Source organism: Grampus griseus (assembly GCF_964374135.1).
Source record: "Grampus griseus genome assembly, chromosome: 3".
NCBI classification, from domain to species: domain Eukaryota; kingdom Metazoa; phylum Chordata; class Mammalia; order Artiodactyla; family Delphinidae; genus Grampus; species Grampus griseus.
Genome location: NC_139019.1, coordinates 633243 through 661194, shown reverse-complemented (window position 1 = coordinate 661194; position 27952 = coordinate 633243). Strand labels below are relative to the sequence as shown.

At 65.1% G+C, this 27952-nt stretch overlaps 1 protein-coding gene across 1 annotated transcript; it reads right to left on the bottom strand.

The window, feature by feature from the left end:
* Positions 1–118: 118 nt before the first annotated feature.
* NKD2 (NKD inhibitor of WNT signaling pathway 2) lies at positions 119–27170 on the bottom strand. Its single transcript, XM_082651903.1, has 10 exons — positions 27007–27170; positions 26873–26908; positions 26442–26539; positions 5492–5552; positions 4173–4300; positions 3762–3857; positions 2880–3027; positions 2358–2442; positions 1752–1879; positions 119–1578 (listed from the first exon to the last, which is right to left on the bottom strand). Exons 1-10 carry the CDS (start codon positions 27029–27031, stop codon positions 1013–1015), a joined length of 1371 nt encoding a protein of 456 aa, XP_082508029.1. The 5' UTR covers positions 27032–27170; the 3' UTR covers positions 119–1012.
* Positions 27171–27952: the final 782 nt, after the last annotated feature.

The window sequence follows — 27952 nt, the reverse complement described above, 5'->3', positions numbered from 1 at the left end:
CTCTCTCCGAGCACCGTGGGCCCGTCCCGGCTGAGCGGCCAGCTGTCTGCACTCGTGGCCACACGCTGGTGCAGGGGATCAGACCGATTCGACTGAAAACTCACTTTAAAACAAGGGGTGACATGTTACAAAATGCACGTATTTTTATTATGACGGGGGAATAACTCGATCACAGACCAACCACCACTTTGCTGTATCCTTAAAAACAGCGCCAAGGAGGCAAATACAAAACCAGCTGCACCAGTTCACAAGCTGCTCACCTCAGACGGAGCAGCGGCACGTCCTGCCTCGGGGGGGGTCCGCGGGCCGAGGTTCCAGGACACCCAGGCTTCCTGCTCGCCTGCGGCCCTCTTCCCAGCCTCCCAAAGGGAATCGCGCTTTTCCAAAGCTGAGGCTGTGCCCCGCACTCAAGGTTTTCCGCCCGCCTCCTGTCCAGCTGTCCACGCGTGTGCGGTTCTCGGGGGCGCCCACGCTTCCCTGGCCCCGCCGGCCACGTCTGCGTCCTCGTAGGATGCTAGCGGCACCGCCTGTGGCCCTGCCTGGCCGCCCCTCCTCTTGGCTTTCACCTCCGCCTTTCTGGACTCCGGCAGCGTCCCTGGCCCCCCGCGGGGCCACCCTTCTCCCCGTGATCCGAGCCGGCCTCGCACACGCGGCCCCGAGCAGCGACTGCCCCGAGCCGCCCCTCCCTGGTTCAGGGTGGATGAGCCACGGGAACCACAAGCCCCTGGCCCCCCGGGGCCAGTGACAAGCCTCGCGCCCCCTGCCGCGCAGGAGAAGCGCCCCCAGCGGGGCTCCGAGAGGAAAACACGCCCAGGCCGTCCGAGCAGGGTCCCTTCGACCCCGCGGGCCTTGCTCTGGCATCGCGACAGGAGCAGGGGCAGGCGTCCGAGTGTACAAATTTGTTTATGGATGACACAGAAAGCTTCGGGACGGGGACGCCGCTGGCGGGAGACGCTCCTCGCCGAGGAGGGAGGAGGCTCCTCCGCGTGGGTCCCCAGCACCGGCGGGGCCGCTAGGCCGGGTGGTGGTGGTGGTGGTGGTGGTGGTGGTGCTCGTGGTGGTGGTGGTGCTCGTGGCGCTGGACCGCCGGCACCGCGCAGGCCTCGCCCAGCAACACGGGCGGCAGCTCCCGCGCTGCCTCGTGCTCCAGCGCCGCGGGCTGGCCTGGTGCGGCCTTGAGCGGCGAGTGGCCCTCCCGGCCCCTCTGCCGGCAGCGCCTGTGGCCGTAGGGCGGGGGCAGGGACTGCGGGACATGGTGACCGTCCTGGGGCGGGGCCTGGGGTTGGGGGGCCGGCGGATGAAAGCTGAACGCTCTCCCGGGCCTGCCCCCACTGGGGGCCCCGGGCGGCCGCCCCGAGCCCTGCGGGGACCTCAGGAACGGCCTCTCCGGCCCCTTTGGCCGGGGCGGCAGGTCCAGGGCCCGCGGCACAGGCTCCGCGGCCAGCAGGGCGGGCTCGGCCGGTCCCAGGCAGCGGCGATGGTGCGCGGCGTGCGCGTCCGACTCCTGGGAGCGGGACCGGCCCTGCGGGTGCGCGGCCCGGGCTGGGGGCTCCTGCCTGGCCTGCGCCGGGGGGGACCCTGCAGACACGGCCCCCGTGAGACCCCTCGCAGGGCCTGGGACGTCCCACCCGGACCCGGTCCTGCCCGCACACCTGAACGGCCCACTCTGGGACTCGGGGCCCCAGCTGGGGTCGCCGCAGGGGCCCGGAACCCTCAGGCCTGGCGCCAGGGGCCCAGTCTCCAGGACCCACCTGGTCCGAACTTAGAGGCGTAGTTCTCGATTCCCGCCAGGTCCAGGTAGTGGTTCCTCCGCTCCGTGCTCTCGTCCACACAGTAGGGCCCCCGCTCGGGGCAGGGGTGGGGGTCGGCGGTGGGCCTCCTGGTGGAGCGTGGGGGGGGCGAGGGTTTGCTCTCTCATGCTCTGAGCAGCATGCCCACCCGGCGCTACGACAAGCAGGGGCCCAAGGGGACCCCAGGACCACGGCCCCACCCAGTGTCCTCTGCTGTCTCTGTGTCACCTAGGACGCCAGCTAGGGCTCCGTGGCTGCTGCCCCAGTGAGTGGAGCCGTAGGGCACAGGAGCAGCTGGGCTGAGGGTCTGGAGGCCAAACGCCTGCTGCCCTTCAAGCCCCATGGCCTCTCAGACGACACTGGAAGCGCCCAGCTCCAGCCTGAGTGCCGGCCACCCACCCGATGGCAGGGAGGGACCGGGGCTCCCTGGCCGCATCCGGCCTTCGTGCCCAGGTGCCCGTCCTGGCGGGCCACCCCAAGGGGACAGCCCCTGAGGCCTGTGGGGCGCAGGAGTGTGGCTGGGCTGCTCGCATCTCAGGAGGGCAGAGCTGGACGCCAGCCCCTCACCTGATGTGCGTGGACAGCCTCTTGTCGGCCACCCTGGGGTCCTCGGGGAGCTCCCCCTCCATCCTGCATCGCGTGGGCTCCCGGTCTGAAAGAGGCAGGTGGGCACTCGTTCTCTCACCCACTCGTTCACTCACTCATTCATTCGCTCACTCACTCACTCGTTCACTCATTCAATCACCCACTGGTTCACTCACTCATTCATTCATTCACTCACTCGTTCGCTCACTCACTCAGGCACCCACGCACTCATTCTTTCACCGAACAAACAGCTTCGAGCCCTCGCCAGGTGCCAGGCCCCGCCTTCCATGTTCAGGAGGCCATAGATTTTTTCTGTGATGGGGGCACTGAACAGTAGACACAGTTAACACCCCCCGGCAGGGCGGGTGGGAGCTCTGGAGAGATGCAGTGTGGGGGCGGGGGGGGCAGGAAGCCTGCCTGCGAGGAGGGGCGGGCTGACGTGTAAGCAGGGTCTTCAGGGCATCTGGGCAGGGAGCTGCTGCAGCCCAGGAGCCAGGCCCTCACCCTGGCTGGCGGGGGGACCGTCCTTCCTCTTGCCGGAGGGCTCAGGGCTGACGGTCAGCTTTACCCGGAGGGTCTTGCTCCTGCCCGAGGAGTGGTTGACCGAGGCATCGACGACCTCGTAGATCGTGTGCATCAGGCTGGACATGTCCTGAGGGCGGGCACGGACGTCACGGACACAGGCAGACGGGGGGGAGGACCGCCCCACCCACACTGCCTGCTGCCACCTCCAGGCTGCCTGCTGCCACCTCCAGGCTGCCTGCCTGATTGATTCACTCGGCATCCCAGCAGAGCCCAGCTAAAGGAGGCAGCTCATCTGAGACGCCTTTCCTCATCCTGCGAATGCACCACGCAACCTGAGCCAGCAGCCCTGCTGGAATCACACCTTTCCGACCTTTTAAATTTCAAACCGAATCTATGTTCAAAAGACTTAGCAGTCAGATAAACTATCAGATTCTGCTTTTAACTCAAACACACTTATTTCAGTCATCCTACGTGTCTGCTTCCTTTCAAGAGGCACTTTGCCCCTCCTGGACACACAAGCCAGCAGAGCAGAGCGCCGGGGGCACCCCTGGGGCCCTCACCACCCTGCGGAGGGGAGGGGCTGCTGGCCGGGGCAGAGACAGGCGTGCAGGGCTCTGCCAGGAACCGCACAGACAGCAGCCGGGCGCAGGAGGGGACACGGACTCCAGCCGGCTCTGTCGGTGACCTGGGTCCTGCGGTGGCTCCCCTCCCGCCCCGCGCAAGCCCGTCTATGAAGGGTGCCAGCTTCTCCCGCCGCCCTGGAGGGGCTCAGCCTGTCCCCATCGTGGAGACCCGGGCATCGTTGTCTGTCTGCGGCCAGCGCCCTTCCAGGGACCGTGGGATGCAGACGCAGAGTGTCACCTCTCTGGTGGCCTTGCCACTGTTGTCGAAGCCGTAGAGCGTGAACGTCCACTCCTGGCCGTCGTCCTCCTCCACCGAGACGTCACACTGGAGCGCCTGCAGGGTGACGGGGACAGGCAGCCAGGGCCAGCCTCGTCCTCGCGCCGGGGCCCTGACCCCCACCGCGGGCGGGCTGGGGAGCTGAGAGGTCTGCACAGTCGACTCCTGGGTCACTTCCGTGGTGCTGGCACTGGTGCCGGGCAAGTCCCCTGAGTTACTTGGGGCCGCTCAGGCCGAGTGCAGGGCGACACCTCCCCCCAGCAGAGCCTGCGGCGTGGGAGCTGCAGGGCGCGGGGACCCCATGTTAGCGCGGTACGCGCCCCTCCCCCGGCGCTGGCCGCCTGCAGGAGGGGCAGCCGGGCAAAGACCTACGTCCACGTTCAGGCGCCGCTTGCCCGGCCCGCGGGGGCCCTCGCGGTTCACTGCTCTTTCTCCATCGTCTGTGCCGAAGAGCTGTCCTGGGCCCTCTCGGCCCTCGGCCTTCTCCGGCGGCAGTGCCACTGCAGGGACGAGAGGGGTGGGACGGGCCCGTCTCCCCTGGCCTGGCCCGGGGGCTGACGCAGGGCTGGGGAGGGGGTGTGGCCCCGGGGCCACCGCATCCTTGCTGGGCCTGTGACCTCTCCAGACGGGTCTGAGCTGAGGGCCTGGGCTTCTGGAACACGCGGCATCAAGGGACCTGAGCGGAGGCCAGGGCGGCCCTCCCCGGGGTGAGCTGTGGCCGGAGGCGCGCTCCTGCCTCCCTGGCTGCAGTGGCTTCGAAGCCTGGGGCAGGGAGAGGGCAGCCCCGCAGGCCCACAGGCAGGCAGCCCGGCCCGAGGGGCCCCCGGGAGGGTTGCTTCACTGTCTGGCTTCCCCTCCCCAGCGACACGGTCCGGTTTCCCAACAGCCCGCAACACCAGAGCCCGGGAGGCTGCCTGTGCGCCGGGCAGCCCCCTCCCCAATCTCCAGGCCCGACGGACAAGGAGTGCCCTGGTCTCCGGGCTCACTTACTCCCCAGGACAGGAGCCGGGCGTGCCTGGGAGACACGCAGCTGCCAGGAGACACCCAGGGCCTGAGCTCCTGGGCAGGGCTCGCGGAGCCCCTCCGAAGGCAGCCCTGCGGTCAGCCTCCCCGCCCACGTAATGCTGAGAACGCTCACCCGGCAGGTGACCCTCGGACAAGCCTGGTGGTCACTGTCACACGCCACGGGGACCCACTCCACGGCAGATGCACATGTGTGGCGGTGACTAGGGCGGTCATGCTTCGCACGCAGACCACTTTGGACGCCTTACGCTAATGCGGCACATCACACCCACAGGTGACCCGTGGATTCACCGAAACACCCGTGCGGAACCTGTCCTTCCGCCCACGGGCTCGCGGGACTCCAGGGACGCGGACGGGCAGAGGCCCTGAGATTCGCCTTTTGTTCTCCAACCCCCAGACCGAAGTCCACGTCATCTGCTCCACGGAGGAGCCCACGTGAGATGTGTTTTTAAGCACATCTCAGAACAATTTGCTTTTAAGACCGGGGAACCTGGCTTGCACCTGCAAACGGCCACCGGTGGGGACCCGCGACCAGCCAGGGCTGGCCTGGGTGTGCTGGGATACGTCGGGGAGCGTGGGGTGTGGGTGGTCCCCATTGCCAGGGTGTCCTGGGGGCAGGTGCCTGGGGTACGGTGTGGCGTCAGTGAGGTCTGGAGAGCAGGACTTACCCTCTAGGGGACACGGGTCGTCCCGGAAAGGTCCTTCCTTGGGGTCCCCGCCAGGCAGCCCCTGCAGGGAGAGAGGACAGGGCAGACGGTGTGCACCCCCACATGCGCTCCGGGTGCCGGAACCGGACCCCACCTCCTGGGGCGCCGAGAGTTCTTGGTCTAGAAATACCAACCTCTCCACACTCACTAAGCCTCAGGTTTTTGAAAGTAAGACACACGCACATCCCTGGATGTTGTCTGGTTCCACGAGAAGCGTCTCCAGGACGAGACGTGGCGCCCGTGAGCGCGCCGGGGCTTCAACAGGAGCCCCGCACGAGGGGCACGGCCTTTGCCCAAGGGCGCAGCCGCAGTGAGAACGACGCTGCGGCCTGGCCTTTGCTGTGAGAGGTGAGCACAGACCAGAAGCCTGGGCTGCGGACAGAAGCCGCCTGCCCTCTGCTCCCTGGCCCGCACGCAGCACCTCCCGTCACAGCCGGGCAAGGACCCTAGTGACCTGCCCCCGAAACCCCCGCGAACCCAGGGGCCGGGGCTGCAGGGGGACGGCATCTCCTCCAGGGCGGCCGGGCCGAGGGCACAGACAGAAGCCCCCCGGCTTCCAGGGCCGATCCCAAGACCAGTTACGGAAAAACGGGACAAGACTTCCAACGTATCCAAAGGGTGTTTCAGCCAGAAAACCACAGAACAGAAGTTCACGTGGCCCGTGGAGACAGCCCACAAAAGTCAGAGCACAGAGACGGGAAGAAGGGGCGACACGGCCAGGGAAGCTGCCTCGGGTCCCGGCTCCATCCAGTGTCCCAGTGGTGGGTCGCGTGGCGTCGCCCCCAGGACCCGGGTGTTTCCCCAGGTGACTCTTGGGCAGACGGACGTCTCTGTCCCCCACATTTCCGTTCTGACTCCGAAGCCACAGAGCTGTTGAGAGCCCGGCCAAGGATGCAACGTTCAGATGTGTGTGAGGACACGGCCCCCCAGGCTGCTTGGCTACACAGCCCTCTTGGGCCCCAAGGCTCTATCGCACCTCCTGACGCAGCACCTCCAGGTCACTTGGGGCCCCTCATCTCTCCCAAGGGCTCAGGCCCAGGCTGGAGTCAACTCGGCAGGAGCCCCAGTGGGGTTGCCCCGCCAGGCCGCCTGACACCCCACAAGCTCGGGGCCCCGCAGGGGATGGTGGAGGGTTCCGACCGCTGCCCCTCAGGCTGCGGGCAGTGGCCGGGGACCAGCCCCGACCTGTCCACAAACAGGCCTGACGTCATCTCCACGTGGTGGTGGTGTTGGGTCAGACTGTCCCTCTGTCGCCTTTTCACGCAGGTGGACTGGGGGTGGGAAGCAGTGAGCCCATGCCGGTGCCTCGGAGGGTGCTGACCAGGCCCGGCTGGGAGGGACCACATGCGGGACCAACTGGGCGGCAGGGAGAGGGGGCCACAACGCCTGCGCCCCGCGGGGGCGGCCTGGCGGCATCCTTGCCCTGGCCGATGAGTGCCAGAGCCTCTGCCAGCCCGAGGCGCCCCGGCCACCACCGGAACAGCAGAAGGCCCTGTGCCGGCTCGGCCCACGCGGCTGTGACACTGGTCCCTGCTCCCAGGTTCCTCATCTAGGGGCCTGATGCCACCAGCCAGACCCAGCCCCTCGTGCCAGGCCCACCAGTGCCCTCGGGATGGCCGTGTCCGTCGGCAGGAGGAGAGGGGACACAGGCCAGCCTCAAACACAGCTCTGCGTCTCTAGCTTGTTCTTTGTGAGAACAAACAAATCAAAACAAACCCCACGAAAAACACCTGGAATGCTGTTACCCAGATCTTCAAACTGATTACTTTGAAGAAGACCTTGATGACAAACACACCCTAAGATACTTGGGTCCACGGGAACGAGGAAACAGACGCACACCTCCTGTTCTGCGCACATGCTGCCCTGGGCTCAGTGAGGACCGGCCCAGATGCCCCGCTCTGCGTGGGGAAGGGAACCCCCCCCAGGAACGCGGGTGCCAGCAGGGCGGGGCCGAGGGACAGAGCGCGGGCTCCTCTGGGTGAGATCCCGGCTGTGCTGGGGGCCCCTACGCACGTGACATCAGGGAACCTGGCCTGGGGCTCTGACGGCCGTGGGCACCACAGGAGCACCCGGACGGTGCAGGGACCATCGCCGCCCAGACGGAGCCTCGAGGAGGATGCGGGGTGGAGCCGGTGTCGCTGGGCCCAGGAAGGAGGGGGACCCCTGCCGCCTGTCTCCAGAGCCCCTACAGGTGCCCCTGGCGTCTTCCTCTCTCCTAATCCCCTGCCCTAACCCCCTCCACGTCACACCCTTCAGAATAAGGCTACTTCCATAGTTCTCTCAGCACGCCAGGTGGGCAGTGAACTTGTTTTAATAAGAAGTCACCCGATTATTAAGATGCCACTCCCTCGGCCACCCAGCATGCTGGCATCGAAAGCACCCGCTTCGCCTATAGCTCCAAGCGTCCTTGGGGTCCTGTGAACGCCCTGCACACGCAGCGCCTGGGCTCACAAGGTCCTCTCCCGCCCAAAGACAGGGCTGAGCTCTCTCCCGGGTGGACGTTAAGATAACTTCCAGTCACTTTTCCTGAAAACCTGATTTTTGGTTAAATTTTTTTCTGTAAAATCAAAATAAGTCATGAAGCTGAGGTCCCAGGCATTTGTGGGGAGCAGCGGTGGCTTCCGGACAGGTGCCGGAGGCTTGCAGGTCAGCTGGCAACAGAGCACAGCACTTCTTGCTAGAAGAGCCAGTCTCGGGGTGGAACGGCTGAGGCCCCGAGACGCACTTCTGGGAAAGCGCCGGGGCACGCGGCTGGTGGAGCGGCTGGCCCGGAGGCCTCGGCCACCAGCAGCCGGAGCGACAGGCAGGAAGCCAGGGTTTCCACATTGCTCGCCTGGCCCGGCTGAGAGGTCACAGGAAAAACAAGACCCACCCAAGTCCTCTACGTGTGAGCTTAAAAAAGTTGCAAGTTCAAAACTTCATCCCAGTCTTTGTTCTAAAATAATTTGAGACTTGCTTTTGGCGTATCGTGTTGGTTACAGACAAGACGATAAATGCTTTGGGCTGGGGGAGGGTCAAGACAGAAACGGCCTGCACAGACCCTTGGCTGGACCCTGAGCTGCTCGCCTACAATCACAGACACAGTCAGGACACGACGGGCCAGGACGGATACGACAGCCCGTCGTGACCTCCTTCCCTGATACGGCTGCGCGTGCAGCTCACCCACGTACACCCCAAGGCTACAACACGCAGCGTTTACGATCCGAGTCGACAGCAGCCGCTGCACGGCACTCGGGGCAGACAGCGCTGCAGGGAGCGCAGCCGCGCTTCTCCCGCGACTGGTGCCTTCACATCCGCCCTGGTTGCACCAAAATGCCCCTTAATCTTCACCGCTCTGGCTCAACACAAGGGCCAAGGGCTTTAACTGCAACACATAAAACCTCCCGCAGGGCTGCTGACCAGATGCGCGGCCACGCCCCGCAGGGCGACCTCCCAAGTGGCCCGAAAACCAGGGCCCTCAAGCACGACCGGGGTGCACACAGACGCCCCATTTCTGATGGCCCCGCTCAAGGGCCCCGCTTCCGCCGCAGCGCCTGCCCCAGGGCGGTCCAGCCCCACCCCTCCTGGGATGCCCCTCCCATGCTGGCGTGCACCCCCCTTGCTCTGAGCCCCCGCTGCAGACCCTCCCCAGCGTCAACCTCCCCCCTCGCTCCCCTTTGCGCCCCCAGAGGAGCCCCGGCCTCCTGCATACAGAATCCTCCACCCTCACCTTGCTTTCCGGTCCAGCCCCCACCTTCCCGCTTCCCGCTTCCCCGCCTGACCGGATGGTCCTGGGCACCAACCACCTCCTGACGCTCCTGGTGACGGGCTCCATCCCCCTGTGGCCCCGGGACTCCCACATCAGCCAGCAGGGCTACGAGATCGCCATGCTCTACGATCCACGCGGGGCCTGAGCTGCTGCCAACCCCCGGGGCACCAGGCAGGGGCAGCTCCGTCCTCGCCCCTGCAGCATCTGCGTTCAGCCTCCGGCATCCGCCAGGCGCTCTGCTGGCCCCCGGGACGGCACCAGGGCCCACGCGTCCCGAAGCTTTATTCTCCCTGTCCTTCTTTGGACGTCAACATCGGGTGGCCGCGGCCTTCGCTGCAGGGTCCCCATGGTCCCATCCGTGCCCCCCTCACCCGCAGGGGCTCTCGGGGGGCCCAGAGGCCACGTACCCTGCTGTGCCTCTGTCCTGAGCTCAGACTCCCGAGAACATCTGCTCCATGAGCCACGGCACAAAACTGAATCCCTGGTCCTTCCCAGCAAGCGGCCCTTGGCCTGGCCAGGTCCTGCTGAAAGGCCCAGGACAGCCCATCTGCCCAGGTGAGGCCCGCAGGCACACAGGTGTTGGGACATACCACCTAAAAGCTCAGACCCTGGCCTCCCGTGAAAACGCCAAGAGGTCTGGCCGCACGTTCCCACGGCCAGGGTGCCCCCTCCAGCCGCCAGAGCTGTCGACGCTGGGCCGTCCACCCCTCACACGAGCCTGGCTGCGGGGCAGGGGATGGGCTCCTGTTTAAGGCCACGTGCATGTGGGGATGTCTGGCTGACTGAGAAGGAGAAGCCTTCGGTGATGCAAACGATCACCTCCTGAACACCGTCCGCTTTCCAAACGTCAACGTTCACATATTCCTTCAAAATTCAGCGGCTCTGCGGCCTTAGGAAACGTGTTCCCGGGTTTTCGGGGCCGCCCGTTTTCCTTGGAAACCCCACACTCTTGACGGAGCAGAGGCTCCCCGCCCCCCGACTCCCGGGAAGATCCCCGAGGGAATCGGTGCGGCCGGAGTTTCTGCTCTTCCCATGGAGCCGTGAACGGGGCGGAGCATGTGAAAAGATGGCCTTTACAAACCTGCTTCCTCGTCGCCTGTTAAAGGGTCTGGTTAGAAACTGCTCGACAAACATGCTGGGCATCCTGGAAGGACCTTAAAATCCGCTGCAAACTCGAGACCCCAGGGGGACCTCCTGGTCGATCCTGCAGCCCAGCTCCCCGGCCACTCTGGCCCGGCCGCCCCTCTGCATGGGAACCTGCTTCCCTGCAGTCGGCCGTGAGGGGTGCCCGGCGTCCACCGGGCTGCTTGGCTTCTGAACCCGGGTCCACCCAGGGTCCTGGCGTGGCCGCGGGCCTGTGACAAGCCTCAGGGCGGGCGGGGGCTCACATCCCGGCCTTCCGCCACCACCCCCCGCCGATGCTGCCGGGAAAACTCAAGGCCCTTCCAGGCAGCAGCCCATGGGGTTAGTTCAGGCCTTGTTTTGCTCCAGGAAGGGCAGGCGTCTCCTCTTTTCCAAACAGATGTGTTTCCTTCAAAGAGCCAGGTTGATTCAACCCAGATTCTTCACCAGGGCTTAGCACGGGGGTCTGGGGGATTTGGGCTTCAATAAGCAGGAGCTGTCAAGGGTCACAGGGCCCGGAGGACAGTGTGTCCGTGTCCTGAGGCGGCCGTAACAAACGGCCACCAGCTGGGTGGCTTAAAACAGAGAAACAGAAACCACGGTGTGGCAGGGGCTCCCCCGGAGGCCCCAGGGAGGGTCCCTCCTGCCTCTCCCAGCTCCCGGGGACCCCAGCGTCTCTGGGCTCGTGGCCGCATCCCGCCAACCTCCGCCCTGTGGCCACGCGGCCTCTCCAGGGCGCATCTTCCATTCTGGGTCAGCACCCCCGCCCCCCTCCTTCCTCTTACAGAGATACACCTGGTGGCAGTTTGGGCCACCAGCACCATCTCTCGTCTCTAGATCCTGAGTTTAATGACATCTACAGAGACCCGTTTTCCATATGAGGTAACAGTCGTGGGCCCTGGGATGAGAATGAGTCCAGCACCGCCCGGAAGCCGAAAGGCGGCTGAGAATCCTGAACCGGCCGCCGGCCGCGCGGCCTCGGCTGTCCTCCCAGTGACGCGAGGCCGGGGTGCAGTGACTGCCCACGCACACGCTCACCACAGGGCCTTCTCCTGAAGTAGGGGAGACAGGGAAGCACACTGGCCAGAAACCCAGCTGCGACCAGGCCCCTCCTCCGGCCTCAGGGGTGGGGAGACCGCAGCCCCGCTCCAAAGCCAGGGTCACAGCGCAAACCGCGAGGGCGGACTGAGAGCCGCGTCTGCTCCCACAGTGGATTCTTTGGACTCCGAGGGGGCCCCAGGCCTGCGTTTCTGAGAACCAGTTTTCCCCAGAGGATGGAAAACTAGCTCTGTGTGTTGAGTCCAATTTCCTTTCTGCGGAGGGTCCAAGGACACGTTGCTGTCTCAAGAATCCAGACGGTCCCCCTGCGAGAGCCAGGCTGCATGCACCCACCCCCAGGGACGGCTCTGGTCCCACCGCTGATCTTGGAACAGTAAAAATACGGGGTGATCCACTCAGAGAAGTTTGCAGCCCCCCTGCAGCTCAGGAGCTAAAGCCCATAGAGCATCTTGGGGTCTGGAAATACAGTCCCATGGGATGTAAGTTCCAGGCCGCTTCTGAGAGCCTGGACTGGGTGAATTCCGGAGTCCCGAGGTGAGATGTCTGCGGGGGGGGGGTAGAAGGGGGGCCCAGTGTGGATGGGAGTTCAAGCAGGGGGAGGAGAACAACACCGGAAGTCAGAGAGAGGAGGAGAGATGGGGGAGGGGAAAGGAGGGGGAGGGGGAGGGGAGGGGCTCCCCCGGGGGAGCAGCGGGAGGGCCGCGGGGAGGAGGGGGACCTAGCAGGCCAGCTGGGGGCGCCCTCCAGAGCGAATGGCTCCTGGTAGGACATCCTTGGTGCTCCCCAGCTCCCTCAGGAGAGGGTGGCCCCAGTGCCAGGAGGACGCCTGGGGCCCGGGGCCTGCGGGGCCCACGCCCAGGGTCACAGGTACCATCCCGAAGGTGCTGTTCACCACGCGCTCCCACCCGTTCGGAAACCAGACGGATCGCTCCTGCCGCGCCCACCACCCCAGCGAGCCCCTCCCAGCGACGCAGGGCACCTCTCCAGCCACACCGCCTGGCTGCCCCACGGGCTCTCCACCCCGGCCCCGGCTCACACCGGCCCCCCGCGTGGGCTGTCAGCCCTTGTGGAATGTCGATCAGTCCAGCAGGGTTTCTGATCATCAGAGACAGAGCCTGGCCTTACCTCCCCGCCCTGGGCAGGTGAAGCAGGTAGCTGTGAAGCGGCATGTGGGGAGGGCCCTGGGGACGGCTGGAAGGGGCCGTCAGAGCCACACTGATTCCGGCTCTGCGGTCAGCACTGCCAGGGAGCTGGCTTGCCAGAAGCCACGAGGACAGCCGCACCCGCCCTGGACGGCAGCCCCGCCCGTGGTTAATCCTGCAAACGACAGCCCCGGGTGCTGGGCGGCCCGCTGGGGACCGGGGTGGGGACCCCGTCGTGGCAGAGGGTGGAGATGCGGGGCCGGAGCAGGCATCCCAGGCAGCCAGGGGCTCGGGGGCTCAGCGAGGAGGCCGGGGTCCTCAGGGGACATGCCCAGCAGGCTTGTGCTACGTCAGTGACCAAGGCGACCAAGGCTACTTCGGGGCAGTTTGGGAGGAGCCTGGGGCTGGGCAAGGGGCGGGGGTGGTGTGACATCTAGGCAAGTGGGGGGACCGGAGAGGAAGCCGGGCTCCAGCTCGGGGCTGTCAGGACGCCGGATGTGGCGGGATTGGTGTGGGGTGAGAGGTGAGGAGGCCTGGGCTCACCATGCACTGGACAGAACCGGGCCATGCGGGAGAAGGCAAAGGCAGAAACCCCAAGGGCTGGGGCGCTGGGCGGGGGAGACGCCCCAGAGTCAAAGGTCAGGGGTACAGCAGAGTGGACGGGGAAGGAGGCAGGGTGGGACAGCGGGAGGAGGGGGGACAGTGGCCTCAGGCGGGAGAGAACGGAGGGCAGAGGGGGTCTGCCCACCCCGCTGCCTGAAGGCCTGGTGGGCACACATCTCAGAAACACCCGCAAGGGAGACCGAGGCAGCCTGGGCAGAACTGGCTGGAAGGCGCCAGGCCAGCGCGTCTGTCTGGAAACGCCAGGTGGTGGGAGTCTCGGCTTCAGCGGCGGAACAGTTTCAGATGTGACGACGCAGCTCTGGGGCGTAGTAATTCCTACTCAGGTGCGACGACGCCACGGAGGGTCTCCACTCGAGGGGCCACAGCGGCTGTGGCTGTGAGCTCCTGATTTCAAAGCGAAAGGCCTCGGGGGAGGGGCGGTGCGGGGCTTGCCCACAACCACAGAGGCCTGCGGCGTCTTGCTTTCCAAGTTACAACCGCACTTCAGGAGCCGAGGGGGCATTTCTAGATTTGCCCATCGGTGCCCCTGCTTTAGCGCCGTTTAACCAGGCTGGTAATAACCACATTTGGAACTGGAGGCCTAAAAACTCAGTCGTTTGAGGATCAAAGGGTCTCCTAAAATAAATGCCTACAGACCTCACGTGCCCGCACAGCCGTAACCTGCTTCCTGGGTGAGGTCACCTTACCCCACCGGAGAACGGCTGGCACGCGTGTGGCAGGAAAGCCTGAAAACACGCCCCCCGGGGGACTCAGCCCAGGAGCTGGTCCACAGCCCACGGCTGTGGATAAGTTACAGCGGGGCGGTAGGGGCACACAGGCCACCTGCTGGGGAAATAACTCCACCCTAAGACATGTGCAAGGAAAACAAGAAGAGGAGGGTCAGTGAGAAGATATACACACACACACACACACACACACACCCTGCATATGTATACACATGTATATACGTGCACGTACACACATATACATATGCATGGAAACATACATGCACGTGTACACACATACATGCACATATACATATGCAGGCCCACGCATGCCCCCCCACACACAATCTCTACCCCAGATAATTGAGAAGTGCGCATAAAACACGCCAAAAACGTCTTCAGTGACTCAGTTCTCAGCAGCCTGCAATTCTGTTTTTTGTTTAACACTAAACCATTTCGCAACAAATCTGCAGACCGGCTTCTCTCCCGGTCGTGCCGCTCCTGTTTCCATCTTCAGAGCTAACAACGAGGAACTTCGCAGAACACGGAAGATCGCGGGCGATCATCCTTCCAGGGCCTGCTGCTGCCCTCCAAGCTTCCTGGCCGCAGCGGTCACAACACGCAAAATACCAACAAGACCCTCGTCCCCCACGTGCCTGAACCACCGTGCCCTCCAGCGCTCCCGTTCAGACGGCGTTTAACGCCACTGGGTTTGGGCTGCAGACCCAGATTCATCTTCCTCTATCTGGCTTCTTCCTCTGGAAAAACCACTGGGCTTTTCATTCTTTCATTCATATTTAAGCCTCATGTTTTCTATTTCAAAGGAAGATCAACTCCAAAGTGGAAAAGAACCCCACGCACTTGCGTTTTTAGTTTAGAAGGCCTCACGTGTCCACGAGTGATGCCAGGGCCCGCAGCAGAGATAAACAGGCTGGAGACGCTAACGGTTTGTACTTGGTCACGGCTCCGGAGCCCGAGGGCCGAGCTCTGAGAGCGATCAGGGTTTTCCTCTCTTTGGCAGTACCTGTGTGGTGTCAGGTGGAAACACCTCCTCGTGGCTCTGAGGCTGCTTCCGGCCCCCGTGCGTCAAGGCCGACAGAGCCCAGCGCCCCCTCCCCAATTCTACACACAGGAACCAAAACCCACCCTTCAAGCAACGGAGTTGAGACCCCACCCGTGAAAGACAGAAAGTGTTTTGAGGAGAGCTGCACTTGCCTTGCCTAAGCCCTCCTTCAACCATTCCTCCCACCCTCACCCCCAGCCCCGGCAATCAGAGCTCTCGTCTCTGCATATTTCTGGTCCTCATACGAGAGAGATCACATGGCGTTCGTCTTTCTCTGCCTGACTTACTTCACTTCGCATAATGCTCTCAAGGTCCGTCCATGTTTTGGGCAAGATTTTCTTCTTTGTTGCTGAATAACATTCCACTGTATATACACACCACATCTTCTTTATCCATCCATCCATCCACGGACGTTCAGGTGGCTTCTGTGTCTCGGCTATCGTGAACAGTGCTGCAGTGAACGTGGGGCTGCACGTGTTATCTGTCTGAGTTAGTGTTTCTGCTTTCTTTGGAATACACACCCAGGAGTGGGATTGCTGGATCACGTGGTAGTTCTGTTTTTAACTTCTTGAGGAAACTCCAGACTGCTCTCCACAGGGGCTGCGCCAATCTTCATTCCCACCAGCAGTGCACGGGGGCTCCCTTTTCTCCACTCCCTCGTCAACACTTGCTATCTCTTCTCTTTTCGATGGTGGCCACCTGACAGGTGGGAGGTGACATCTTGTGGTTTTGATCTGCATTTCCGTGATGATTAGCGCGACTGAGCACCTTTTCGTGTGCCTGTTGGCCACCTGCGTTTCTTCCTTTGAAAAGCGCCTTTGTTAAACGATGATCTCGCCTCAGAAGCGACGCCGGGCCCAGGGCAGCCGCGTGGTTTGGGAGACTCTGGGGAGCATGGGAAGAACCCCGAGCGCAGGAGACCCGCTCTTGCCTCACAGCCCTTCTCCAGGTTTTCCTCAAGAAGCCTCAGAGGAGAAGCGGGTGTCCGGGCTCATGGGTGGGCATGGGGTCCTCCATCCCAGGGCACTCAGTACCCCTGGAGGAGCTGCCCCACCATACGGACACCCTAGCACCCTCTGCGCGCCCTTTACAGCCACCTGGGATCCCCACGTGACTCAGGAAAACCCAGACGAACACCAGCTTCAGATGCGGGTGTGCCGTCCCGTGAAGGAACCCTGGGCCTGCCGTCCTCCGCCTGCTGCCCGGGCAGCCCGGGAGGGTTCCGTGTACTCGACAGCCGTGGACGCTGATGCCAGTGGAGTCTGGACCCCAGACTTTCTCTTCCAAGATCTCCTTTCACTGTCCTCCTTCCTCACCCACAAACCCCAGCACCTCTGACTTCGCGGGTGCGTTTACGTGCCGGTGTGGGAAGAGCCGTGACACGGACGATCGCTGCACGGCCGTGCCCGCCCGTGCTCTCTCCCGTGGCCCCTTGGCAGCGGCCCCGCCAATTTGATTTGTGGTGTGAGACGGACTCCTCACCGCTTCTGCTGCTCTGCTGACACCCCTCTGGGGAGAGGGTCCTGTGGGCTAGAAGCAGACCGCGGCGTATCACCTGGATCTGAGGCCACCGAGGACGGCCTTCTCCCTGCTCACGGCCCCAGCGAGGGACGGAGGGGGTCAATGTTGCCGAACTTCGGCTTATCCTCCTTGCCGAGCCGAGGTGGGCGTCTCCGACGGTCCTCGCCCCCATTTGCACGTTTGTACATTTAGGTGCATTACCTGCTCACCGAACAAAAACTACTGAACCCCTGGTGCTAACGATCTGCCTTGCTTTCTTGCATCTAAAAGGATTCCGGCCAATGTGAAAACCCAAACCTCCAGCATGCTGACAAATGAGCAGGGATTTGCCTATGCCTGCGGACACTGGCCGTTGACAGTTCCTTGAGATACGTGAGACCCGCCAAGCTCACTGGGGCTCTGCACTCTCCAGACTGCAGCTGCAGGGGGAGGGGCCCCGGGGCTTAGCAGACATCAAATGGAGCGTTCTGGAGCTGTGCTGTCCACGTGGCAGCCACAGCCACGTGTGCCTACTTACATTTGAATTTATGAATGAAACCACGTTAGAAATCCAGCTCCCCTGGCACTCGCCACACTCCAGGCACCAGCGTGGCCGGCAGCGACCGCTGTGGGCGGTGTGGATACAGCCCACATCCAGCGCCGGTTGGGAGCACCCAAATCCCACCCCCACCCCCAGGTGGAGACGCGGTGATCGGCCGAGGTCACAGAGGTCGCCAGCTGGACTCTGGCCCCGCAGCGGGGCTTCCCCAGCCCGGGACCCTTGGGACCTCAGTGACCCAGCTCCGGCTGGCCAGTGCTGGGAAGATGACTCAGTCGGGCAGGTAGAAGGGCAGGGGTCTGAAACAGGCAAGGCGGACAGTCCTAGCAGGCAGCCTGAGGCCCCCCCGGACAGGCCAGATGTCCACGGCAGGGCCCAGGCCAAGGACTGAGCAAAAGTCCCAGGGGCCGGAGCAACACGTGAAACCCGGCAGACCGGACACGAGGGTGGCCGGGGTGGCAGGCGGGAGTCGGTCGGCACGGGCTCCAAGGGGCAGCAGGCGGCTCTGGGCGGAGGGACGTGCCTACCTGGCCGCGTGTGGTCAGTTGGCCGGCGCAGAGGCCCAGCAGGCGGCCCACATGGGCAGTTCTCGACTCCAGGCCGACCGGGGGGCTGGCAGATCTGCTGAGCGATGGGGATGCCAGAGACTGAGGGCCCGGGGACCACGGGGCTGTCCCAAGCAGGCCAGGCTGTGGATGCAGGTCCAGGGGGTGCATCAGGAGCTCTGCCCAGGCTGTAGGGAGTGGACGTCCCAGCGGTAGCCGGACAGGTGCTCCCAGGCCGGGGAGAGGCCAACGCAGACGTTTGACCTGTTGCTGCCAAAGGGCCAGAGGGGCCACCGAGGGGCGCGTACCGAGGAGGAAAGGGCGCAGGCCGCGAGCCCTGAACACAGAAACCAGGTGCCCCGGACGGGCCTGCGGGCCGCGAGGTGCAGGGCCTCTTCCCGACCAGCTCGCGGAAAGAAAGTGTCGGAATCCCTTTCGCGCCCACGTAGAAATCGCGGCGTTAGACTACATTCTCCCGGGCCTGGAGCCCCCAGAAGCTGGAGGAGGCAGGGAGGACCCCCCGCAGGGCCTGCAGACGGAGCGCAGCCCTGGGACAGCTCAGTGTCTGGGTTCTGACCTCCAGAGCGGTGAGAGAGTAAACGTCTGTCATTTTAGGCCGGCCAGCCGGCGGTGCTTTGTCACGGCCACCCCAGGAGACCCACGAAGGGAGCCCAAGGCTTCTCTTCTACATAACTACTTTAAGGCACTCCCAACGTGTGCTTTTAGCCATCAAAGACCTAGAACTCTGGAGAGGTCCACGGTCAGATGCCCCAGTGCCTGCTGACCACAGGGAAGATCACGGGTCCAGCCTCCCTCAGGAAGAATTCCCAACGCCTCCCGGTGAGGTCTGGGGTCTGCTCAACCCTCCCCTGAGGATCCAGGGACCCCAGGGCAGTGGGCCGGCACCTCGTGGGTTTAGGGTGTACACGTGGGCATCTGCAACCCCCCAGGCAGGGACGGCTCCGTCCTCCTGGGGGAGAAAGATCTGAGGGGCAGATGGCCCTCAGGCCAGGATGCAACGTGCCCCAGGATGTCAGGGTCCACTGGCCTCTGGATAGGGTCGCCAACCTCCTACAGCCCAAAGAAGGCGGGGGAGGGGGAGAAGGGAAGGGGTGGGGGGAGAAGAGAGCGGAGGGGGTGAAACCGGGAGCTGCAGACAGACCCCCACGGGCAAGGCTTAGACCCGGGGTTGTGAGACACCCCAGGGCCCGGCCCTCCTAGAGATTCTTTGCCTCCTGGTTGCAGGGAAAGGAATCAGTGCTCAGGGAGGGAGGCGCGTTTCAAGGGTTTCTTCTCCACAGAACAGAGGAGGCTCTTTTATGAGAGCTGTTAACGGGAGACCGTGGAACCAGCATAGAAATATCCACCCTCTTCCAAGCACGACAACCGGAGGATTACAGACCTCAGCTCTGGAGGCAGGAACCAGAAAGGCAGGCACGCGGTCCCCTCCCCCAGGCCCCACTTCCCCGAAGCCCTTCCAGGGGGACCCGGGGCAGCAACGCCCGTGCAGCTCCCAGCGGGGGTGCAAAGGCAGCCGCCGCACGAGGGCGGATGACCGTTTGGTCAGCATGGCCACGGGAGCCTCCCCTGTGCGAGGCCCAGGCCCCCCTCGGGCCTCTGTCCCCAGGAGACCCCGCCCCAGAGATGCACCGGCACAGGGACTCAAGCCGCCGGCCTGGTCGGGACGGCAGAGCCCAGAAAGCTGGCTGAGTGTCGGCTGTCAGAGCAGCAGCGGGGCCTGCACGGGGTGCACGTGGAGGGTGGACATGCAGGGCATAGAGCCGGCCCTGAGCCAAGGAAAGCCTCAGGCCCATTAGGGCCGCACCGCACCCCAATTCCCGAGAAGGTGACCGTGTGCGGAGGTGGGGTCGCCGCGGAGGCCCTCTGGTAAGATGAGGTCACCGGGGCGGACCCGGATCCCACAGCCTGTGTCCTGACGAAGAGACCGTCACGTCTCAGGGGGGTGACCCTGGGAGGACACGGCGGGGGCGGCGCCTCCTGGCAGGGGAGCGAGGCCCTGGTGGGAAGTGGCAGGTGGACACCTGGACCCTCCACCTCCGGGATGGAGACAAGCAGGCCGCCGCCCCGTCCGTCCGCCTGTCCGTCTATCCATGGGGCTTTGCTACGGCTGCCCCAGGAAACCCATACTCGGCCCATCGCCACCTCTCCCCGCGAGGGCCGGGCACCCTCCTCCCCTCCCAGCAGCCAGGGTTCCTGCTGCGATGCTGTCAGCCCCTCGCTCCACACGCGTAGCCGTCCAGAGGGCACCTTGCTGGGTAGGAAGGGCCGCAGGCGTCCGGGCCCCGTGGGGAGGGCAGGCCCGCCGCGCACTCCTGGGGGCTGGTCACCAACCCGGCGGCGCTGCGGTGACCCGCACGCCAGGCCTGCTTCCGGCCGCGGCATCCTTCTCAAGGGCTTCCATTCGACACAGGCGTTTTCTTCCAAAGCCAGCGACTGTCTGATGCAGGGTCAACCTGGGAGAGGCTCCACTTCACGCCCAGGAGGCCCGAGGCCCAGGGCAGCGACATGCAGCAACCCAGCAGGCGGCTTCCCTCGAACCCAGAGCAGGACAGACTCAGGAGATGGGCCGTGCCTGGCCGGGACCGAACCTCCACTCCGGGGACCGGGGACTGGGGATGGCAGCCACAGGCCTCCCCTCTTCAGGAAGAAGGAGAGGAAGGGGCCAGCACGACCCCACGCCCGCCGGGCCCGCCTGGAGCACCCAGTCTCTCGGGGGGCTGCTGACCTGCGGGCGCAGCTCACAGGGCCCTGGGGTGAGAGGCAGGAAGCTCGGGCCCGCCACGCTTATTGACCACGGGTGGGCTGCCATCCACCACAGCCCCTGCCCCGCGGCACCAGCGCCCGCTCCCGTCCTGCTCTCCGCACGTCCCTCGCTTCGTGTCTCCTCGTAGGACCCAAGCAGAGGCATGCGGCCTCCGCGCCACGGAGCACAGGCTGTGGCCCAGAGACGTGAGGGCAAGTGACAGGCGGGCAGCTCCAGGCCCAGAGCAGGGTCTGGGTGGCAATGAGGCCACTGCGCAGGCTGCCTCCCGTGGACAACAGGATAGAGGAAGGCTTGGGGGTGGGGGGAGCCGCCCACATTTCAAAAGGGCCACGTCACGGGGCTCCCAGTCGTCACCTGCGGGCAGTGTTTCTGTGACAACCTTGCTGGGGCTGCCTGGCTGGCTGCCCCCTGGCCATACGGTGGGAGTGAGAACAGGGGACATGGGTGGCCTCGATGTCTCACCTCCAGAGGAAGAGACGGCCTAACCCAGCGGTCCCCAACCTGTTTGGCATCAGGGGCTGGTGGGGTGGAAGACAATTTTTCCACGGACGGGGGTGGGGGATGGCTCAGGCAGTAGTGCAAGCGACGGGGAGCGACCGGGAGAGACGGGGAGAGACGGGGAGCGATGGGGAGAGACGGGGAGCGATGGGGAGAGACGGGGAGCAACAGGGAGACACGGGGAGAGACGGGGAGCAACAGGGAGACACGAGGAGAGACGGGGAACGACGGGGAGCGACAGGGAGACATGGGGAGCGACGGGGAGAGATGGGGAGTGACGGGGAATGACGGGGAGAGACGGGGAGCAATGGGGAACGACGGGGAGAGACGGGGAGCGACGGGGAGACATGGGGAGCGACGGGGAGAGACGGGGAGAGATGCGGAGAGACGGGGAGCGATGGGGAGAGACGGGGAGCAACAGGGAGACACGGGGAGAGACGGGAAGCGACGGGGAACGACGGGGAGAGACGGGGAGCGACGAGGGGACATGGGGAGCGACGGGGAGAGACGGGGAGCGACAGGGGATCGATGGGGAGCAGTGGGGAAGAGACGGAGAGACGGGGAGCGACAGGTGAAGCTTCGCTGTCTCGCCCGCCGCTCACCTCCTGCTGTGCGGCCCGGCCGGGGAATGGGGACCCGTGACCTAACTCCTGACCCCTGGAGAGGCAGGTCAGAGGGGCAGGGCAGCACCGTCCGCCTCCTCCCCACCCAGGGAGGGTCTGCGGACCGGCTGAGCCACGGCCGTGCCGCCCTGCGAAGCGCTGGCCGCCCAGGTGACGGCGGCTGGAGAACCAGGTGCCGCCAACAAGGGACGTGAAACTAAACTACAGATCCTGTTGGTCACTTTGCGGCTCAGATGAGAGATCAGTCTGCTTCGGCACACACGGCGGGGCCACGGCGCCCAGGACAGAATCTACCCGCTGGCGCTCACGGCCCTAACCTCACCGCGAACCCCACGGCGTCGCGGCTGTGAGGGCCTGGCTCGCTCCTCAGCAGAGCTCCGAGCCGGCCGCGCAGCACTGCCGGGCCGGCGGCCGGGGCCACGCCGACGCTCTGCGTTTCCCACTGCATCTGGGTCTGCGCTCACCCCCGCTTAAAAGCTGGTAGTTTCGCCGGGCAGCTACCAGGGCTGAGGGCTGATTTCTGAAGACTGCAGACTGGCATGGATTTTCAAAGACGATAACAGGCAAGACTTCGACAAAAGCCCTGTAAGTCGTTCCTTTAACTACTTCTCCACGAAGGAGAGCGAAGGTGAGATAAGGGACAGGTGCCGCTTGGATGTGGCACCATGGTCTCCCACGGCGGCCTGTCACGCCCTGAGGAGAGCAGGGTGACGGCGGGTCTCTGCTTTCACTCCTGCAAAGTTGGTGTTTCTGCTCACCCAGCAGCCAAATGGGCTGCTCGAGACCCCCCACTGTCCTGCAGGCTCCTCCTCTCAAAACAGTGTCCCCGAGCTGGGGCGCTCCATGAACTTCCCCGTCCTCCGTCGGACCACCGTCCCTGGTCTGCACACGGGGCTTCTCGGGGGCTGCCCCCAAGGGCACACGTGAGAGTGGTGGGTCAATGTCACGTGCCAATGTGTCCCCAGGGCAGGCAGGCAAATGCCACGTCTCCCACCAAACCTGGGGCCTTCTCAAGAGACCAGCACCCCGAGGGCAGGGTCTGCGTCCACCACTGTCCTGCCCTGGGGCACAGCCTCTGCCCGCCGGCCCTGCTACGACTAACACCATCCACCACCCGGGCCCTGAGGTCGGGGCGCCGGCCGCAGCCTCGCCGGGTCCACATCCCAGAGCCCTTGCCAACCACATGAGGATGCCAGAGCACGTGCGAGGCAGGCACATCCTCTGCCCTCGCGCCCTCCCTGGGCACCTGGCTGGGGCGGGTGCCCCGTGCGTGGCGTCTGGCCCGTCCGCGTGCCCTCGACGCCCACTGGCCGTCAGATGCCATTGGCTGCAGGCCCACAAACGACCCCAACCTCCTGCACCCCCGACCCCGGGGACAGCCAGGGGGGCACGGTGGGTCCCCTTCCCCGCCGGGAGGCCCGCGTGCAGACAGCACCCACCCAGGTTTCCAGGTGAGGAAGAGGCACACGTAGGCCAGTCACCCCGGGACACACTGAGCAGCTGGCTGCCTCGCAGGGTCCTCAGGCCGCCCCGTCCTCCCCGCCCCCTCCAGGCATTTCCCACAAAGCGGCCTTGTGGCTCCAGGGTCCCCAGCCCAGCGGCCCCCCAGAGGTGCCTCAGTCAGGACCACCTGGCTCATCCGTAGGCCAAGCGGCATCCAGGGAGGCCATCTGCAGTTCCGGAAGCTTGGGCGGGGGGAGGGACACTGACACCACCCGACCTTGGGGGGATTCCCTGCCGATCTGTGAGGTCTGGGCCCTCAGGCCTGTGGCTGGTGCCCCCCCAAACCCAGAGGAGCCCCCAGGCTTGCGTGCGCACCTGTGCTGGCCTCGCACACGGCCAGGCCACATCCAAGGGCAGAAACAGGGCCCCTGAGAGAAAGCCAAGCCCCCCTGGCTGGTCCTGGAGTGGTGCCCAGACGCCGCACACAGGCCAGGACTCCACAGATCACGCGTCCCCAGAGCACGGGTCATGGAAGGCCAGGGGTCAGCCTGTGGAGCTGCACGGTGGCTACAGCGCCACCACCTGTCCACCCAGGCCACTCCTTCCACGTGGCTGCGGCCCGACGGCTGAGCAGGAGCCCTGGCGTCCACAGGACAGGATACAGCCCCGTAACGTGTGGTTTACACCGCACACCGTGGCTCCACGGTGACTGGGACGGGGGCAGGGGACGGGGGCAACCAGAAGCCTCGGGGCGCCCCCACGCCTCTGGAGCCGCTGGAATCCCCTTTCTTGCGCTTACTCAATAGAGATCTGGGTTTCAGTCACAACAAAGTTTCAGTTGTTAGTGGTGATTCTTGTCTTCTGGACTCTTCCCGCCCCGCAGGGAGCATGAAGAAATCAGACGGGCAGATGGCAAGTGAGCACGTGCCCGGGAGGGGCAGCTGGACCCCCACAGGGCCTCGCCCTGACCTCCGCCAGCCCCACCTCTGGAACAGCGCAGTCAAGCGCTGACGCTGTGACCGCCGTCTCTCCTCCGGACTGTAACGCACGTGCAGCCTCAGTCACCCACTGCTGCATCCTCTGTGCCGCTCCTGCCAATGTCCCGCGTCACTGGCCAGCACCTGCACAACCCCAGGCCCCTGGGGGCCCGTGGCAATGAAGTGAGGCAGCGTCTCTCAGAATCAAGGAGGAGGACCACTCTAGACCATGAAGCGGGCATCTACCTGCCCAAAAACACTAATAGTTATCAGAGACCTTATTAGACGTGCACTACGCGGGCACCAGGGGCCAGCACGGCTCACTAATTAGTGGGCAAAATCCACCTCATTTCGTTTATTTTTGGGGCGGGGGGTGGATGGTGAGTGAGGGCAGGTGAGAGTTAGGTGGTGGACATGTACTTAATTTCCACGAGGTCATTTGGGACAGTTCTTGTGGCAACACGGCGCACCAGGATTGACCTGCGTGGAAGCACAGGAGGACATGTCCCCTCGCTGACCCCAGTCAGGTGTTCTGGGGGCACTGCACAGTCAGGCTGGCCTTCCTTGGGACATCGCCTGGGAGGGCAGGGACGGTGACGGGGCTCTGGACACCACACAAGGGGAAGGACAGGAAACAGGAGGAACGTAGGACCTGACACCCCAATGTCCCCCGACAGAGCAACTTCCGGGCAGAGGCAGGAGTGGAGGTGCCCGGTGAGGGGGGTCGGCGGTGCGGCAGCGAGATACCTGAGTACCTGGGCCGGGGGGGTCTAAACTCCCAGCGTGGCTCACAGCCCCATGGCCAGATGAGGAAAGATGGGAAAAGGCGAGAAAAGATCAAATGTATTACATTTAAAGGCCCATCCCTTATCCTGAGATTCTTTTCTTCCTACGTCGTGGCGTCATGAATGAGGCTGTCACGGTACGTTCAGGCTGCGGCGACGACACACCACAGAGCAGTGGCTCATAAACAACAGAAGTTCATCGCTCACAGTCTCGGAGGCTGGACGTCCAAGACTGAGGGGCCGGCAGGCTTGGCCTTCTGCCTGTAACGCCGCGCGGTGCTCTGGGGCTCGCATACGGGCACTGATCCCGTCGTGAGGACTCTGCCCTCGGGGCCTAATCGCCTCCCCAAAGGCCAGCCTCTGAATGTATCACACAGGGGGGTAGGTTTCAACACATGAATTTTGGGGGGGACACAAACATTCAGACCACAGCTGCGAACAAAACAACAAGGGAACAACCCAAGCCAAACCCCACACTGTTCTTTCAAGAACGTCCCGAGAGCATGGAATCCATTGGCCTAAGAAACCGTCATAACCTGGCACTATAACCCGCGGCCAGAGCGGAAGCGTTTTGTTTTCCATCTCCGTAGCCCGCAGCCCGGGACGAACACCGCCTGCGTGTGGGACCTGCTGTGCTGAGCTGACGACGGCCCCGCCGGGTGGCTGGCAGGACAGGGTTAGGTGGTGGACATGCCCTTCACCGCTCCGGACTGCCTGCCGCCCCCTACACACAGGAGGACCAAGTGGGAAGGAAACACCGTCCCGTTATCAGCACCCACCTGCCCAGGCAAACTAAATCAGGCCAAAGGAGGGCCAGAGAGCAGCTGGGGCGGCCCCGTGGTGCGCAGGAGCACACGTCCACGCAACCTTCCCATGAGTGCCCAGCAAACACTGTAAACTGGAGTTCCTGCCTTCACAGGCGTGGGATTCAAACTTCACTCCCAGACACAGGAATCATAACTCTACCGTGTGTTTGATCTCAGGGCGTATCTGGGCGCCTTCTCGGGACGAGGCCACACAAGTGTTTACGAATACACTCAGAACTTTTCATTTACCAACCGGCCAGAAAAGTGTCTTTCCAAAAGGAGAGCTCACACGTCCACGCGCTGCTGTACCCTGTCTGCGGGGGACTCGGAGGGGAACACGCAGTGGTGGAGGAGGGGGTCTCCGTCGTCTGGCACGGCCACCGACCCGACTCCAGTCCACACTAACGCCCGAGACCATCCACCGGCCTCTCTCCTCCCGGGCGAACGTGCGCAGTCTGGTGTGCCCAAGGCCCCTCTGGTGCCCCAGGCCTGGACGGAACACCCTTCCAAATCCACTCTCAGGGGCGCTGGGTCCTGAGTGGGACCCCTGCGACCCCTGACGGCACCTGCAGCCCGGGTGTCCCTGGGCTTTCCCGTGAGCATCCCCGCAGGCCTGCGGTCACCCACACGGCAGATGGGCAGCACGGTGGCCGTTAACGCTGTGGCCGCCACTGCTGTGCGGTACACTGATCCTACAGCGGGTCATTCCCCAGCCCTGCCCCCACTCCTCCAGCCTGGGAGAGCGAGGCCTCGCGCCACATCCCCTCCCCCAGAGGGAGGGGCCGTCTGGCCCAGCCCGAGTCACTCTCGCTGGGCCATCGGGGCCCTCGCCTTCTCTGTCCTGGGGTCCTGGGTCCGGGTCAGAGGGCACAACTTTGCTACTCAGGTCCCCTGGCCCCGGCGGGGCCGCCGGGCCCACCACGCCTACCTGCTTGTCCCTTGTGCCGTGCTCCACGCAGCCCCGCCGCTCCGCCTCCTCCGTGCCTCTGCGGCCACCCAGGTACGCAGACACCACGAAGCTGTCCCCTGCGGCCCCGTGGGCGGACGCGCGGGAAACGGGGCGCCGAGGAGGGAAGGAGACGCCCGGTAAGCCCGCGGGAGCTGCGCCTGGACGATGCCCCGCCGCCAGGCGCGCCCACCCCTCGCCGCGCGGCCTGGGGCGCGGGGCTCCGGCGGGGGACCGGGGTCGCGGTCTGGGGCGGGGAAACCTGTGCGCTCCCGGAGGCCCCAAGGCAAGGTTCCCCGCCCCCGCCCACCCCACCCCACCCGGCCTCGACGGCAGAAAGCGCGTCGCGCTCTGTGCTCGGGTCCCAGCCCCGGTGGCAGTCGCGCGCCCTGGCCGCCGCCCCGCGCGCTCACCTTCGGGGCTCTCTCTCCGCTTGAAGGCTGCAGCGGCTGCGGCGCGGCCGGAGGGCGCGGGGAGAGGGAAGGGACAGTGAGTGGCCGGCGCGCGCCCGCCCGCCCGCCCGCCTGCCCGCCGCCCCGCATCTCACCGTGCTTGGACTGGAATTTCCCCATGTCGCCCCCGGCCCGCCCGCCCGCGCGCGCTCCCGGCGCCGAGCCCAGGTGCCGGGCTGGGGTCCGGGGCGGGGGCCGGCGTCCGCGGGGGCGGCAGGGACCCGGCGACCGGGTTCCTCTCAGCCGCGGGGAGCGGGGGCGGGCGGCGGAGGCAGCGGCGGCAGCGGCGGCGGCGGCGCGGCTCCCTCTGAGCGCGCGCCCCCGTGCCCGGCCTTTAACCGCGGCCTCCGCAGCGCCCCTCGCGGCCGCCGCCCGCAGCGCACCGGCCCCCGGGACTCCCGCCCGCCTCCCGCTGGGGCGGAGCCAAACCAGGGGCGTAGGCGGCTGGCGCCAGGCGGCGGCGAGGACCCGGGGCAGGCGGCCTCTTAGGGTGTCGAGGGTGCAGTAGTCCCCGCGGTTCTGCGCGGGCCCTTTGAGGGACAGCTCCCCACCCCACCCTACCTCTCACCCCGTGTCCCCGCACCCCCCATTCTGGAGGCGCCCGAGAGGCCCTTCCACTTGCAGGAGAGGACCCTGGGGCACCACCCGGGACTTCAGAGGCAACCGGCTTCCCTGTCTGGTGGTAGCCTGGGTCTTGGAGAGACGGTGGGGGGATCCGAGTGGACAGGAGGCCCCTGGGGAGGGTCCTTTGGCGGGAACAGGAGGTAGAGGAGGGGGTCTCTGGGAAAAGCCAACTGCAGGTCCTGGCCCGGCTGGTGGGGACCCGCTGGCCTCTTTCTGCCTCGGGTTCATCAAGGACAGGGAAGGGCTGGGGTGGGGCCCCAGGGCTGCTTTCGCCCTGCCCCCCATCCCCTTGGCCTTGGCTGGACTCCTGGGCAGTGGGCAGGGGGTCTCCTGCGCTCGGCCCCCTCCGCATCGCCCAGCCCCTGGGCGCTCTCCCTGCTCTTTCCCTGCAGCGCCTGCCCTGCATCGGCCCCTACC

Coding starts and splice junctions, on each gene's coding strand:
- NKD2 (XM_082651903.1), bottom strand. CDS start 27,031: ATGGGGAAATTCCAGTCCAAGCACG. Junction 3,028..3,761: donor GTGGCAAGGCCACCAGAGAG/GTGACACTCTGC, acceptor GCCCGCCCTCAG/GACATGTCCAGCCTGATGCA. Junction 1,579..1,751: donor CGCCTCTAAGTTCGGACCAG/GTGGGTCCTGGA, acceptor CCGTGTCTGCAG/GGTCCCCCCCGGCGCAGGCC.